This window comes from Sturnus vulgaris, chromosome 5, assembly GCF_052056855.1.
Source record: "Sturnus vulgaris isolate bStuVul1 chromosome 5, bStuVul1.hap1, whole genome shotgun sequence".
Lineage (NCBI taxonomy): Eukaryota > Metazoa > Chordata > Aves > Passeriformes > Sturnidae > Sturnus > Sturnus vulgaris.
Window position 1 is genome coordinate 3978069 of NC_142247.1, and position 16241 is coordinate 3994309.

The following is a 16241-nucleotide window of genomic DNA, read 5'->3' on the forward strand; positions in this document are numbered from 1 at the left end:
CAGGGGTAGGCTGGGTGCTCCATGCTGGGCAAAAACATTGACTGATGCATGGGGCATCTCTGTGCTGGTGACTGAACCTGTGCATGGGTTGAAGGCTGCTTGTCAAAGCTCCCAAGGCAGTCATTAGTCAAGGAGCACTAATGAATGGTCAGCTGCTGTGTGCGTGGCATTCATCACCTTTAAAAAGGGACACAGAAATCCCCAGAGGCTGGAAGGCAGCAAGGCCAGGTGGTGAATAACCAGGGACACTGGGCACTCCTCCAGCACAGTCAGCTCGGCCACTGCAGTGGGCACATTCCCACAAGCCTGTACTTCTATTCCAGAAGCCCTCTCTTGAGGGATTCTCTTCTGGAATAGAAGTACAGGCTTCTGGGGATGTGCCCACTGCACTGGCCAAGTAAGTGACTTGGGAGTCACTGAGCCATGCACCAGTTGCAGCCTTGCAGCCCTGCCACCAGTGCAGGCACACTGGGCCTGATGTCCCTGTTCCTTCCCTGTGCCCAGTGCCTCCAGGACATGCTGGCTCCCTGCCAAACACCAGTTGGTCAGTCCCATCACACCAGTGTAGCCACAGTGTTACTGGGTTCCTCTATTTCTCTCTCCAGTAAGCTGAAATTTAGCACAGCTCTGTTCCTACCAGAACAACAGAATGCAGACACCCTTGCATTGTACAAGCACACATAAATATACATTAAACAGACACTGACATACCTCTGGGTGAAGCCAGGCTTTGCTCAGGTGTCATCTGCTCTGACATGCTGCCCCATCTGGGAAGGGCTTCTGTTTGGTTTGGCTGGTTAGCTGGGTTCTTGGGTTAGTTTTGACTTTTGTGCCTAGCATGGAGTTGTAGATTTGAGCCAGTTCAGAGCCAAAAAGGAGGCCAAAGAGGAGTGCCTATGGCACTTCTCCCTGTGTACTCCTGCTCACTGGTCTCTCCTGCTTTCTGCTGGCACCCTGTTTCCAATGATTTCTGTTTTCTTTCCATTTCTTTGCTGTGGTTCAGGCAATGCCAGGGCAGCTGCTCTGGGCTGGAGAGTTATGCATTTTCTCACCTGCTGTTCCCTTGCAGGATGTTTGTGGCACAGCAGATCATCAGCAGTAACCTCCTGCTCCTCGTCACGGACACTGTCTGCGATTGCAGTGTCTTCCCACCCGTCCCAATGGATGCAAAAGAGGTCAAATATATCCTTCCATGCACAGCAGGGATGCAGGGCTCCACAGGCCTTGTCATCTCCATGTTTGCCAGGGTGGAAAATGTGCTTCTGCTGCCATTGCCATGGGCGTGCAGAGCACGACCCGGCTTGGAGAGGTCTCCAGCCCACTCAGGGTGACTTGCCCTTCCCTTGTCCTCCCCGCTGGTGCACTTACACCCAGCCAAACTCACACCGGAGCCCCGTGGGTGTGTGTGGCATCCATCCCCTTTCCCTGCCCGCACTGTGGGTCCTTAACAGCCTCGCACACAACGCTTCAGTGAAGTGTGAGCGGATGCGCTCGCAGAAGCTGCGCCGGCGGCCGGACTCGTGCCACGCCTTCCACCCTGAGGTATCCCGGGACAGCGGGGCAGGGAGGGACAGCAGGAGGCCGGAGGGCACCAGGGGCATGGCTGTGCCCAAAATGTCTCCTCTGGTACCCTGGCATAGGCTGGAGCCTGCACGGTCCTGAATCCCCGAGGGGGTTCCTAGAGGGAGGATTTCACATTGGCACCACATGGGAAGGGCTTGAGCTCGGAAACCACAGGGTTAGGAGCAAGCACACACACACACACCCTGCTAGGAGCCGAGGAGGCTTCCGAGCCCATGGCGGGGCTGCTGTGGCCAACAGGAATCACACCAGTCCCTTCCTTGGCTCCTGGGGATATTCCGGCCACAGGCATTGCTCCCTCTCCCGAAGGTGACAGGCAGCAGGCGGGCTGACTTCTTGTCTCCCATCTCGCAGGAAAATGCCCAGGACTGCGGTGGCACTGCCGGGATCTCTGTGTGTCCGACGCTGCTGCTCCTGCCCCTGGTGCTGCTCCTGCGGTGACACTGCCTGACGCGGTAGGGACCCGGCGGGACAGGGGGAGGAGGTGGGGTCCCCTTCTGGGACACCCTCTGCGGCTTCCCGAGGTGTCCTTCACCCCAGGGTCCGGCACGGTGCCTACGGTGGGAGCTGCCGCCTCCTTGGAAGCCTGTGGCAAAAGGAGATGCGAGGGGCAGCTCCTGGCACAGCAGCTGCTGAGCGGCTCCTCCCCGACAGCGCTCAGAGCCCGGAGTGCTGCGATCATGGGCACGGAGAACATTCCACATCAGCCTGCCTCCCACGGAGCTACCTGGGCTGCAGGCGGCAGAGGGCTCGGAGGAGCAGAGTTGGCTTTAGGAGAGCAGGAGACATCACCTGCCTGCCCCTCGGGAGGAGCCGCCGGGATTTTGGGCACCCGGGTGTTCAAGCAGCATGTCCTGGTCTTGGGGGTGGTCCTCAGCCGGGACCCCAGGGGTGGAACACGGCACCAAAGCTGAACTGCACCAACCTCACCTGCAGCTGGACAGTGGGAGGCAGCACAGCTCGACTGGAGAGTCGTGCCAGCTCTGCCAGGGAAACCTCTCCTAGCACTGCAAAAGCAGCATCCGGGTTCTTGTCTACATGTGGACTTTCTTCTGGAAAGGGGTTTTGTATGACCCACCAGAGGAGACTTACCTGCTCTCTTCATTGCAGAAGCAGCTAAGAAAACAGGCACTTTTCCCCTCGAAGCAGCACTGCCCTGCTCAGGGCAGCCTGGCATTCCCAGCTGGTGGGCATGGGCCATTTCTCACAGAGCTTTATGGACAATGGGTGGTGATCACCCCTTTTTTCTTCTTTTTGTATGAACTGTTCCATACCATCTCGTTAAAAATAAATATATGGCATGTTCTACATAGACACCATAGCTTCAGCATGTTTGGGGGGACTGCAAACAGAGCTGTGGTGGCCCCAGGCCAGCAGGGTAGTACAGCAGCAGAGACTTTCCCTGGTCACTTTAGGAGCCTCCTGCACCCCTCCATGCCATCTGTGTGGCTCGTCACACCAAGATGTCACCTCCTGCAGGACAAGGACCCTCCTGGCTCGCTGCCTGACAAGCAGCACTGCCCACACGTGCCCTGCCTTGGGGAGCTGCAGGCTCCTCTCCAGGGCCACCATGGCACCCACTCCCACAGCCAGCACTGCCAGGCTGGACTCCAGAGCAGCTTCATCCTCACACCAGCTCTGTCTCTGCCCTGCACAGCAGGCACCCACAAACACACTCCAGGCATGCTAGGGCTGCTGTCCTTATGGCCACCCGTGTCACCTGACACTAAAGGAACAGGATCAGTCCCAGCCAGGTCCTGGCAGGGACCTTCCAGGACCTTGGAGTCCCACAGTGGGATTTTGCCTGGCTGGAGGGCAGTGCTACAGCAAAGAGGAGAGGAACCACTGCAGTACTGGAAGTAAAAGTGGAGGTGGAGAAGGTTCCAGGCTTCAGAGGCAGTGACCTTATCAGAGCCAGAGCAGCCAGGGGAGATGAAGGCAGGACGGAGGGAGAAGGGGCAGCTGTCAAGGCTGAGGAGCCAGGAGCTGCTCACAGATGGAGGAGCCGCTGGGCCAGGGCACCCCTGGGCTGGCACAGCTCCCCCAGCCCCACAGCCTGCCTGTGGTGCCTTGCTCTCCTGGGGCACCACTCTCAAGGATGACCTCCCTGTCAGAAAGGATTAGCAGCCCCATGTCTACTCAGCTTAAACAGGACACAGAAATGCACATTGCTCTGCTGTGGATGAGCCATGCTTGGCTTCAAGTGCACTAAGCCACAATAAACACAGTCCTGCAGAAGTACCTGCACTGAGACGGTAAGACCAGAGTTATACCTGGCTTAGTTGGCTCAGTGAGTTTGTCCACAGGTGAGACAGGAGTGAGAACTGGATTATTTCTTAAACTGAGAAATACAAGCAAAGATTTGCCTGACTCAAAACCTGAGCACACACCAGGAACAGCTTTCTGGATTGTTTGCTGTTTGTTTTGTTGTTGTTGTTGTTGGGGGTTTTTTTGCAGCAAAGGAGACCATAAGCAAACCTACCCAATTCTGGGCTCCAACACGGAGTTAAGCAAATTCCATTTCATGCTCTGACAGAGATAGTGACTCATGGCCCTTCAGCAAGAAAAAAAATCCCCAGGAAAAGCAGCTGCCTTAGCTTCCAACTTCTTCAGCCATGTGCTGGGCACAGCAGATGAAAATAGGTCAGCAAAAGCAAACAGCGAGCTGAGGCTGGAGGATCCAAGCAGCAGTGGAGCAGCTGTGAGAGGAGCCATCTCTCACCTCCAACTGAGCAGCATCCTGCTGCCATCCTGATACTCCCCAAATCCCAGCTGTCCTTCCTGCCAGACCCCGCCCGTGAGCACACCAACCAGAGGCAGCAGGGTTTGTTCTCTTAGGACAAGATGCAATGGGAGAAAATTCCCGGGTGGTGCTCTGCAGGCAGGGCTGTCCGTCAGACCCACATCTCACTGCTGCACAGATCAGGGGCTTCACAAGCCAAAAATCTGCAGCCGATTTCCTCTCAGGCAGGGGGACAAGGAGATGGGAAGGGGCCTGAATTCTCTCCCTGACGCTCCTTACAGGCTTCAGAAACACCCCACGGCAGGCTGAGGTAAGGCTGGCTCTCCCCCAGGCGCTGTGGTGGGCAGGGACACACACCTTGCAGTCACACACACCCTGACTCAGGGCTGGGGACAGAGCAGGCTGCTGGCTTCAACTGCGGCCACACAGGGATGACTTCATTCTATAAAACAGTGGGAAAATCAGCCCCGGATTTACAGCAGCTGTTTGCAGTTGGGATCAGGCACAAAAGGAGGCTGGCCTGAGCTGGTTTGGATTTAGCAAGAGACTGGCACATGCCAGGCTGGGTATAGCAGTGGCCACAGGCAGGAGCCAATGCCCCAGGTATGTTAAGAGGTGGCTGTGGCCCATCTCTGCCACAGCCAAGGACCAGTACCATGGTTCTGCTCGGTTTCATGCACACCTCAAGCTCCTCAGAGTTGCTTTTTCTGCTGAGAAAGCCCAGTGGCACTGTCAGCACAGAAAGCCTGAGCTCTCACAAGCCTCTGCTTGCAAGAGAGGAGTGCTGAGGGCAGCCCAATGCAGCAGATAAATTTGTGCTAAGCCAATTCTTCAAAGCAAGAAGAGAAGGAGCATCAAACACCCATGTGCTAAACACTCCATCAGCAGCTGGGCTCTCACTGAAGGGGAATTGCTGCTCCTGTCCCCCAGGCACCGGGGAGCTCCCTCATCCCAGCACAGGCTGTTCCCCCACGCCACCTCTGCCTGCCCTAGGCAGGAGCCTTTACAGCTCCTGTCATTCAAACACCTCTGTCACTGTCTCCGTGACATCAGCCACAGCCACAGCACTCTGCAATGGCCCCACTCAGACACCACCACATTTCTGCTATGGAAATTTCATCGGCCCTTCCTGCTTTGCTTCCTGCTGCTGCTGCTGCCTGAAATTTTGGGAGCCCTGGCTCCCCCACTTTCCCCAGGCAGGCCCCTGCTGGCAGCAGAGGAGGGCTGGGCACTGAGCCTTGTCTTTAGACCTGTTTGGCTCTCCAGGACCAGGCAGCTGCCACTGTCCCTCCCAGGAGCAGAGCCTGTGTCACACAGGGATGTGCATGGCTGCTCCTCAGCTCTCCTCCAGGAAGAGTGGGGACAGTGGCAGGAGCTGCCAGCCTCACTGGAGGCCACTCTTGCACCAAGGGTTGGCCTCTCATGGGCAGCAGGGAAGGAGACAAATCCCCATAGCAGTGACACCAGCCAAAGCTCCCAGCTGCTCTTGCTTGTCTGTCTCAGCCAGCAGTGACTTTCTTTAGCCCTGGCAGCAGGGGCTGGAGCCTGCTGTCACCTCCTCCTGCCCAGCCCTGAGGGACAGAATATCACTTTCCAAGCTGGCAGGAGGCTCCCTGGCAAAGGCAGCAATCCCAGCCTGGCTGCCCCTGCAGGCAGCAGGATGGGGAGCTGGGCCAGAGCCAAGGCAGAGTCCAGGCTGGCCACCGTGGCCAGGAGGTGGCAGGGAGGTGGTGGCAGCGGCTGCTCCCTCCCAGGGGGGGTGGCTTCCCGTGCCAGCAGCAGATGCCACCCCACAGCCCCGTCTGCCAGCGCCAGCACTGCAGCCTGGCCAGAGCCACAGAGAAAACTTGGGATTGGGGGAGCTCAGCTCCAGCCAGCGCCAAGACAACCCCCAAAACACCGGCACAGGTGGGGCAGGGTTCGAGGTGAGAGCACAGCCAGGCACTGGAACCAGCTGGGTGGCATTTGCCTCTCTAAGGGAAACTCACCATTGCTCTGGGAACTCAGCCAGGCCAGTGATTTTCCCATCTCATTTACAACTAGACCAGTTCAGTTTTATGCTGTAAAGATACTCTGTGCTCAGTGATGCCACTACAGAGATGAAGCTGCTACTAAACGAGTTCATGGTGAATCTCCAGTGCAACCTTCTCCCCACTCAGGAACACCAACACCTCTGTAGTTTAAACATGAATTTTACTGGAGAAAGGCAAAGGTGAAGCTTCCAGAAATGCCAGAAATCTTCATCACTATGAGGGTGATGAGACACTGGTACAGGTTGCCCAGAGAAGCTGTGGCTGCCCTATCTCTGGAAGTGTTGAAGGCCAGCTTGAATATGGCTCTAAGCAACCTGGTCTGGTTGGAAAGGTGTCCCTGTCCATGGCAGAGGAGTTGGAGCTACGTGATCTTTAAGGTCCCTTCCAGCCCAAACCACCCTGTGACTCTGGGATAAGATCCAGGTGGCAAACCAGCTCTGTGCACTCACCCAGGAGTGCTGGGCTCCCAAGGAGCAGGAACAAGGCATAAGGAACTGCTCACACTGCAGGGCTCTCACAGCAGCTGCCTTGGTCATGTTGGGCAGATTCCACCCACACTTTTCCTTCACTGCTCATTGCTCAAACCTGGAGATGACCAGGTGTGGCATTCTCCATGTTGCCGTGCACTCAAGGCCAGTATTCCTTCTTCAAGAGCAATAGGCACTTAGGAATCACCACATACACTCTCCAAGGAATCAAGCTTTTTAAGCAACTTCATTCCAACCACATTAGTGCTCTGCACTCCTGGAAATCAGCCTGGAGAATTTCAGCTTAGGCATTCCAGGCAGATACAGAAGCACTGTGCAGCAGGAGAGTTTGGTTCAAACAAGTTGCTTTGATGCCACACGGGAAGCAAGGGTTAAAAAAAGATAAAGGGAGAAAGAACTCAATTTTGCAAGGAAGCCTTTAATAGCTTCAACGAAACCAATCAGCTCTTCCATCCTGATCATGTACTTAATTTCTTTCCAGCTCGTTAGAAAGTTAGGCAATGGCCTCAGACACTCACCTTGATTGCAGCACTCCAATCCATTCTCAGGTACTTGGCAATGAATGAAGCAAATGATTCTTGGGAGAGGGCAGAGCAGGGACACAACTACACACAGAGGAGGTGGGACATATAATTTTATCCTGCCCAGACAGCTTTTAAGTATCACTCTTCTTTCTGGAAACAAACCCAATTCACATTCAAATGTGGCAGCTACTTTTAGTGTAGTCATAATTGGTGTGAAATCTGATACCGACATTCTCCATGTTCCTTGAATTTACTTTTCATTAAAATAACAATAATGGTAGTAATAATCCATCCTGAGACATCCATCAAGCTGCAGAGGTCATTAACAGGAGCTGTCTCTCTTACAAGTCACTGCAGAACACTCACCTTGAGTGAAGGAACTGACAAAAGCACAGCTCAGCTGAGGGCACCAGGCCTGGTGTGAGCCAACCCAAGAGCAGGATTAGGTGTGACCTTTTCAGGCAGTTCCCAGACGTTTGCTGACAGCCAAGGAGCAGCAGGAAGCCCCACCAGGCATAGGCTGTTGTGGCCACCACCAGCCCCTCTCCCTGCCCAGTCAAAGCCCACTCGTGCCAACACCAGCCCACCAGGAGGAGATGATGAATCCTTGACATGCATACAGGATAGGAGGCATTTCCTCTATACCAGGAATTTAAGTCCAAGCCTCCTGAACTTATTTTCTTTATTTCAACTCACCTAAAATTTTGCCCACAACCAGCAAAGTCTCCAGCAACGACCCTCTCTTCCCCCCAGCTCTTGTGCTTTGCACCCTTGCCCCTCTTGTCCACACAGTGCAGAAAGACCCAGACCAGACAATAATCAATTTGGTTCTTTTATTAGCAGAAGTTAAGAATACAGCAAGTAATAAGATCCCATCTTATATGGAACCATCACCAGAGTCCCCAGCCATCAAAACCCCAGAATGTGCTTCATTGCTTCCAACAGTAAGCAATTGTTAAAAAGAAATATACTGAACAAGGCCACTATTTAATGGGGAAGGAAAGAAGCTGTAGGTCCTAACTATTCTATGGCAATAACCTGCACACAGAGCAAGCAAGCCTCTGACTGCTGAGAGTAAGGCATTCAGGTGCCAACCTGGGAAGAGTTCTCAGCAAAAGCTACAGAAAAGTGCACAGCTAGGTTGTTTTTATTGGAACACACAAACTTCTTGAACAGAGAGACTGACTGGGTTAAGAATAGCAGGTGGAGTACTGTGTTTTTGTAATAGTTCTGTGCTGTGTAGGACCAGGTTACAATCACCCTTGGAGGAGTGAACGTGGGATAATCCAGGATGGAGGCTGCTGCTTCTGCTGGTACTGTTCTGAGGTATCCCAAAGCACTTCCAGCCAGCTCTGATTCTGATATGTACCACCCTTGGCTCAGACACCAGCACAGTTACTCCTTGTCTGGGATGCCAGTGCTATTAGCCCTTACACCCAAGGTAATTCCACCCTTTCCTTCATTTAAATACCACAGACCTGGGATAAACTACTTCCAGCCCTACGGGCATCCAGTGTCAGGATCCTACTGAGAACACATCCCTCTGAACTCGCAGGCTGCTGCAGCACCTCCTTCTGCAGGTGACCTTACCCTCAGAGGCTTTACTCCACTCCAGGGGTGAAGCCTTAATGCCCACTCAGGTTTAGGAGGGCATTCTGCTTCTACCTGACTCCATTAGACAAAGCGACTCCCCAAAACACACTGTGACATCCAGGGTATGGGAAGATCTTTGCAATCCATCTCTTTCTCTTGAAGAATGAAAACTGAAACTTGAGGGAATCTAAAAAAAAAAAAGAAGCACCAAAACCCAACAACAGCAACAACAAAAAAAACCACCTCACACAACAACCAACCACCCTTTACCTTCCTTCCCTGTGAAATACTGCATGGTATGAGCTGTTTAACTCATCTGTGAGAGAGGTAATTGCTCTGAATTTCCAGCTAAAGCCTCCAAGCAATACCTGTGCCATAACAAACAAAATGTTCAAGTTCCACCTTACTACTCCAAAGATTCTCCTTCAGTCTGGCTTCTGACTGGGCTCCAAAGCTCAAGCTACATCAATTACACAGGAGAGGGGTATTTGCCTCCCCTTATATAGGAGGTGTGTCTGCTCCACAGCAATCCAGCTGAACTCTCAGGTTTAGGCTTAAGAAATACCAGCAGTCCCACTGCTAAAGCACAGATGGAAAGCAGACCTAAGGACAAAAAAAAAAAAAAAAAAAAGGAACTGCATTGGACTGGTTAGGGATCTATTCCTCCTTAAAAAGAAAAACCTGCAAACTGCCTTGGCATATGGAGCCTGACACACAGGATGGTAATGTGCCTGAGGTCTGCAGTGCCTGTTAATTCCAAATCCTGGAGCACACAGCTTCCTCTTTCCAGTCCATCTTAACCCCACCTCTGTTTCCCCTCACATGCTCAACAATCTTCTGACAAGTCTATTACCATCACCCCTCAGAGCAAACAAAGCAGGCTTGCAAATGGCAACCATCCTCTCCCTGGGGGCCTCTGGGTGTAGGCAGGCACTGATGGAGTTGGACTGTTTGCCATTTCATGTGCAGTTACCCACCATGCTCCAGTTCCTAGGATGAGACCCAAACCAACCAACTGCAGGATCCATTATCCCAAAGCTCCCACTGCACACAGGCTGGGAATGCAGCTGTCCCCCACACTCAGGCAGGGAGCAGATGCACCTTTCCAGTTACTGGAGCACATCCATTTGCTCACACTGTGACCTGGATGACACCATGATTAATCCAGCCTTCACAACCCTCCTGTACCTGTCCTGAACCTACTCCAGGTGCTGGCCAGGACCCCACACTGCCCAGGGCATGCTGGCCACCAGGAAAATCTACAGGGCCAGCGTGCTTCACTCCTGGGAATTTTACCTGGTCCTCCTGCAATCATTTATTTTGTGCAAAATTGAAACAGTGTGTGGTACTTGCATGTTGCATTCTTTACAAAAACCCTTTTCCCCCCACCCATTGTTTAAAACATTTATATAAATTTTATTTAAACAGAAAGTTAGAAATCTTATTTACAATTTGTTTTTCTCCCAAAAGAGCATCTAAAATCAACGCCCAAACCCTCCAAGAGGATATAAATTTAACCTTGACTTTTTTTTTTTCTTTTTTTTAAAAAAAAGGAAACTGCTAAGCTATCCCTCCCCAATTCTACAAATAAATATGGCATTGAACAGAAGCCGATTTGGAAAGGGTCCTCTGTAGCTCAATCTGTAGATCCCAAGAATAAATTAGGTTTTCAGAATTTCCTGGTCTTCAAATTGATTTATTCCATTGCTTGAGGTATAGAATTTATCTTGATTAGTCAGAATCCCCATGAAGCTCCATGCCTCATCAGCTGAAACTTGGATTCTTCTTAGGTATTCCTTTTGCTAGGCCTGGATGCTTCACCCGTGCCGGGGCTCTCTTTTGGTTCTGCTCTCGGGCTGCAGCTGCCCCTACTGCATCCCATCCTCCTCTGAGCAGCCCCCTCCGACTGTGAAGCGGAATTCCTGCAGGTTGGAGACCCCGTGGAAGTGCACGAAAGCGCCAGCCACGACAAACACGTGGAACAGCTGATGGGAGTGGAACTGCGGGAAGGAAACACCTGCGTTCAGCCAGGGCCCTGGGGCCACCCTGCCCCCAAACCCAAACCCACATTCAGCTGAAGTACACAGTAACACAGAGCAGTGCCTCACCCAGGAGCTGCACAGCTCTCCAGGCTGTGTGGTAAAGCTCACCCCTCTACTATCTTTAGCAAAATAATCAAATTCTCCACACACACGCATCCTCCCCTTCCCTTCAGAGTCATCTGAACCAACTGGTCAGCCAAAAATTGTGCTACAGAACTGCTGTAACTCATCTTTGCAAAGGGACAAGGAGAATTGCAGAAGCTTAGGCAAAAGGCTTAAGCAGGACACTTAAAATTAGTTCCTCCACAAGATACACTGGTGGTTTATGGACATTTATCTCTCATACAGATAACAGGTACAAACTCTGCTCTGGTCACAGGCATTAAGTTTTAGCAAGTTGATTCTGCATGCTAGTATTTTATTCCTATACCACAGAGAAACAGAATAGAAAAACATGGAATTATATTAAAACCTAGAAATAACTGGATGTTCTGAATGAATGCCCAGGATGTCACTGATTGGAGTAGTGCAGAATGAAAACTGTGAGAGAGCTCCATGACAAAGCCTTGTCTGAGGGAAGCCATACCAATATGGATAATGCTCCTGAAATATTCCTACAAATGTGTATTTGCAGGCTTCATGGGAAGCTTGGAAAAGAGTTGGTGGTACACCAGTGCTTTGGAGATTAGCTCACTATAGTAACAAACCTGTGCACAAGCTGCTCAAACAACCCAGGTCTCATTCTCACTTCTGGTCTTCTTATGGGATCTTAAACTATCCTAAGTGCAAGTACAGTGGCCTTCCAAAGGTCCACTTTCCCTCATCTCTACTCTTGCTCCACCCAGCTCCTTTCCTTACATCTTCCTCAGGTATTTCTCCTCCAGTCTTCACAATTCTTTCCTTCATACCAAGTTTTCCACCCACCCACTTGCTCACCCCACTATCCCTTCTTCTGGGCCAGAGATTCCCCCCAAAGCCTACCACCTCTGTCCAGCATTTTCACTGGCCATACAAGATGAGGAGCCAGACATGGGGAACAGGAGAGAACATTGAGAACACGTTCCCAGAGAACACACTGAACATCAATGAAATAACCATGTACTGCTGTGCACAGAGGCAAGGTAAAGATGTGTCCGTGCAGGATCCTCAACACATACACACAAAAATGTTTGCAGTTTCTTGCTCATCTGTTAAAGCTATCCAGAAATGTACTGAGGGGAATCTGCACACCAGCAGCTACCTCAGACCAGCCAGGTTGTGACAACTTGGGAAGAGAGGCACCAGCTAAGCCAGGCTCAGAGAGCCCAGACTCATTTGGTCCCTGAAGACCTATGGCCTCTGGTGCAGTATTGATACTTGCAATAAGAAAACATTGACACAACATCCTTCAGGCTCAAGGGGAACCAGCTTTCAAATTGGTCTCCTCCTCCAGTCACTCAGTAGACTCACCCAGATGTCACACTTGCCAGGGAAGAATCTCTCCGGGATGCGGGCAGCATAGAGTGCAGCACCAGTGATGTACAGGCATGCCATGAGTGCCAGCCAGCCTATCTGCCCCATGGTGGCTGCCTTCAGGAGCCCCTCAGAGATGACAAAGTGCAGAGTGGGAATTACCCCACTAAGACCCAGACCTAGAAATACTCCTGGGAGGTAAAGAAAATGCGGGAGAGTCAGGTTTGAATGCAGTGGTGGCAAAGGAAGACAATGAAAACACAAAAGCTACAGAAGCAAAACTCAGTATTTGCCAAAGTAGCAGAGAAGTGACAGCTCTTGAAGCTGCAAGTCCCCAGAAGAGATTTATTGGAAAGGAAGCTAAAGAATGCACAAACTTCCTCCGTATACCAGAAGCTACTTAGTTATATGTTCCAGCAAATAGCTGGAATAGTTCATTCACTGATTGTGCCTGCCAGCTCCAGTGTAAGTGAGGCCAGTTCCTGCTCTTGGCCTGTAGAGGGAACTGAGACCACACAGACCGTGCCTCACTTCACCACAACCACTCAAGAGCAAGACAAGGAGACACAACAAAGAGATTGTTTATCATATTCTGCACAAGTACTCCTAGGAAACAGAAAAGCAGCATCTCTGCTGATCTGATCTGCCATGTAAGAGAACACTATTTGTTTAGATTTTAGCAGCAAGGACAGAAAACTTGTGGGCATGGGGGGAATATTCATGTTCCATACGAGATTTTAAGTTTGGAAAGCTGAATGCTCTGAAGGTACCCAAACCTGTCCAGAAAATCTAGATTTACTGTAGACAGCATGTGCAGGTTAAGAAACAAGAAATATTAATATTCAACCCAGCTGTGTGCACATTCCATAGCTGCCCTCTAAAGCTCTTCCTACCTCAAAACGGGAAACCAAATCTGGTTTTGTTCTTTTGATGAGAAGAGGAAAAGTCTTTATCTTAATATTGTTTTATCCAGGCAAATCATTCAGATTAATTCAATCATTCAATGATTTGCTATAAGAAAAGCACAAGCACTACAAGTACACATACACACACCAAGCAGTCAGTCGTTTTTTGAGAGAGCAAGGTTGCTAAATGCAGCTAGAAATCCTTTGTACCACCTTTCCTACTGCATGTGTTACTGTCCATTTCAGGAATGCACTTCCAGGACTGGCACCAGCCCTGATCTGTGCATCCAGCTGAGTACAAGAAACGCTGAAAGAAAACCCACCAAGCTCCCAATTCAAGAACATTAAGTCTATAAAATTATGCTCTCTTAAGTCTTCCCAAGGTGGTTTTTCCAAGTGGCAAGTAGGAAGCAGGAAAGACAGTCAAGAAGCAAAACAGTTGACTTCAGGTCTTACCTGCCCTTACACCCCGGTATTCAGGGGTGGCAAACATGTCCCATTGTGAGACAATTATGGCTGCAATGCCCAGGACACAAATCACAATCAAGTAGATGAAGCAAGGCTGAGGGTTGCAATAGAAGGAGTAGTACAACCATGGTACAAAGCTGCCCATTATGAGGAGTGCAATGCCAGAATAATCCAGCCTAGAAGAAAACAAAAATCAGTGTCATAAGAAGTGTGAACCTTTGGAAATCCTCACACCCACACACTCTTCTTTAGTAGAGCTACTGTCTACTTCTCACTGCAACTAAATTACTCTCACTATTGCAGCTTGGGTCCTGATGGCAACTCTTCCACCTACAGGAATGGATTACCTTGACAGACAGCCAGGAAGGCCATTTTTGAGACAGTCATCAGCAATACCTTCAGCAGCCTTTAGACCAAAGCTGACCAAAGCTTTCTGATGAAAACTCGCATTTTAGTTTCAGATGAGGAAAAAAAAGCAGTGCAAGAGCCCTCTAAAGACAGGGCACACAGTATATTCTGAGAACACAGCCAAGGCAAACACTTCAGTATCTGACAAGTGTGAGTTAACTGGGCATCAGCTTCAGTGATCACAGTCGATTAATGCTGCAATTTTTCAACCATGCTGGTTTTTTGTACACCCGTGTAAAAAAAGGAAATCCACAGCCACTGCTTTTTGCCACACCCTGACAAAACACTCCTGCAAAAGTTGACGGAGTTAGTTTTTCAGTAGGGGTTTTAACTGCTGGGCTACTTTAGAGGTGGTCTTGCAGATTACAGAATCTTAGGTTGAGCAGTCTTAGGAAATATCAGATATTCAGGAGCCAGCCAAAAAAGAACGTGCAGTGAAACCCAAAGACCAAGACATCTTGATACACACTGTGGAACTGTCTTACATAAGTTTAAGGTTCAAAGTCAGTCAGAACAGCTGAAATGACAGGAAGTAACGGTTGCACCAAAAATTCCAAGTCCTGCAACTAAGCTCAAGGCATATTACTTACAGCAGCAAATGCAAGCACATGCTTGCCAAACAGCACAAAATGATGGAGTTTTAAGACTCAAATGACAGCACAAAAACTCATGCTGAAACAAACTATAATTAGAAGAAGCTGCATTAAATCTCTGCTCAACTCTGTTCCAAAGTACATGCAGTCATGAAATGAACAACTCCCACACTGGGGCTCCAGGCACAAATCCCAGCCCTGTTTTCCCACCTGTTTCCTATTTGGCCTGCCCTGTTCTCTAGGCACTTACTTGGAGAAGAGCCGGGAAACACCTTCTGAGTGGCAATAAACTGTGTGGAAGAGCCATGAGAAGGAGAGGCAGAGTATGGCTCCCAAGAAGAACAATCCAACGACCACTTTCTCCTGCACAGGTGCTACAAAGGACATGTTTGGCCGGAACATGTAGAAGATTCCCAGACAAAGGAAGAACACACATCCTGAAAAACAGCAAGGCAGAGAGGTGTCAAGTTCATGCATACTGAAAGCTTTTTTTTCCTATGAGCATCACCACTTCCCTTCAAGGCTCTCACAAGCTGGAAACACTCAGAGAAGATGCAATCTGTGGCAAGAAATACAATCCCAATTAACACCTACACACTTGGGAAAGGAAGGCTCTAACACTAATTTATTAAGGATTAGGAAACGTTTAATGCATTTGTTTGTATAGTATCCATAATTAAACAAGTCCTATCCAGCTCTGATGGGATAAAATCAGGAGAGGGGTAACAAGCTGCTAATTTAACAGGTTACAGGTGGAACGAATGCTGACAACCCCACAGCCCTTTCTGTCTTGCTCTCTTTTCTTTGAGAGTATCAAAACCATTGGGTGAGATTTAGGATTAGATTAAAGCAAGCTGAGAGTACCTAAGAGATGTGTCCAGATGTTGCCAGTTTCTGTGTGTATTCTGAAGATGCTCTTGAAACAAGCCCGGAAGGAAGGCATGGGTGGTCTGTGTCCATGCAACAGGTAGTCATTGTCCTTCAGCCAGTCAGGCAGAACGTCGTGGGGAATGACTCTCCAGCGGCCCTCCCATACCTAGGGGTTAAAAGAGTTTAGTGAAATGCAGGAAGTGGAGCTCCATCATGGAAATAGTCAGAAAACCCATATTGGTAAAAGTGCTGGAGTTAGCCTGTGAGTGCAGTAAGCAGAAGAGAGTAGATGGAACATCTCTGGGGAAAAGGTTTTACACTTGAGATATCATGCTAAAGTCACTGCTCCCAGTTCAAAACTGTACCATTATGAATGCACCATCAGAGAAAGAAATACTTCAGCACTCCATTGGACAGGAAGGCTACTGGCTGCTTTTACTGCTGATGAAGAGAAAGTATTTAATTCACTTCCATGTTCTGTTATTTTACAGGCCACCTTTTCCATTTAATTGAAGAAGCCCATACCTAGTTCTCTCCAATA

At 50.0% G+C, this 16241-nt stretch overlaps 2 protein-coding genes across 3 annotated transcripts in view; one reads left to right on the plus strand and one right to left on the minus strand.

The window, feature by feature from the left end:
- The window catches only part of CACNA2D4 (calcium voltage-gated channel auxiliary subunit alpha2delta 4), a 121702-nt gene extending 118845 nt beyond the window's left edge, over positions 1 to 2857 (plus strand). Inside the window, exons 39-40 of the mRNA XM_088166047.1 lie at positions 1070 to 1182; positions 1460 to 2857. Coding sequence (XP_088022173.1) covers positions 1070 to 1182; positions 1460 to 1662 — 316 coding nt within the window. The 3' untranslated portion in view covers positions 1663 to 2857. The remainder of the gene's footprint in view (positions 1 to 1069; positions 1183 to 1459) is intronic.
- Positions 2858 to 8188: 5331 nt separating this feature from the next.
- The window catches only part of ADIPOR2 (adiponectin receptor 2), a 44574-nt gene continuing 36521 nt past the window's right edge, over positions 8189 to 16241 (minus strand). For both annotated transcript variants that reach the window (XM_014870009.2, XM_014870020.2), the window contains exons 4-8: positions 15695 to 15866; positions 15081 to 15267; positions 13818 to 14005; positions 12454 to 12647; positions 8189 to 10962 (exon numbers count right to left, since the gene is read on the minus strand). In XM_014870009.2, the coding sequence (XP_014725495.1) occupies positions 10831 to 10962; positions 12454 to 12647; positions 13818 to 14005; positions 15081 to 15267; positions 15695 to 15866 (873 nt within the window). In that variant the 3' untranslated portion in view covers positions 8189 to 10830. The remainder of the gene's footprint in view (positions 10963 to 12453; positions 12648 to 13817; positions 14006 to 15080; positions 15268 to 15694; positions 15867 to 16241) is intronic.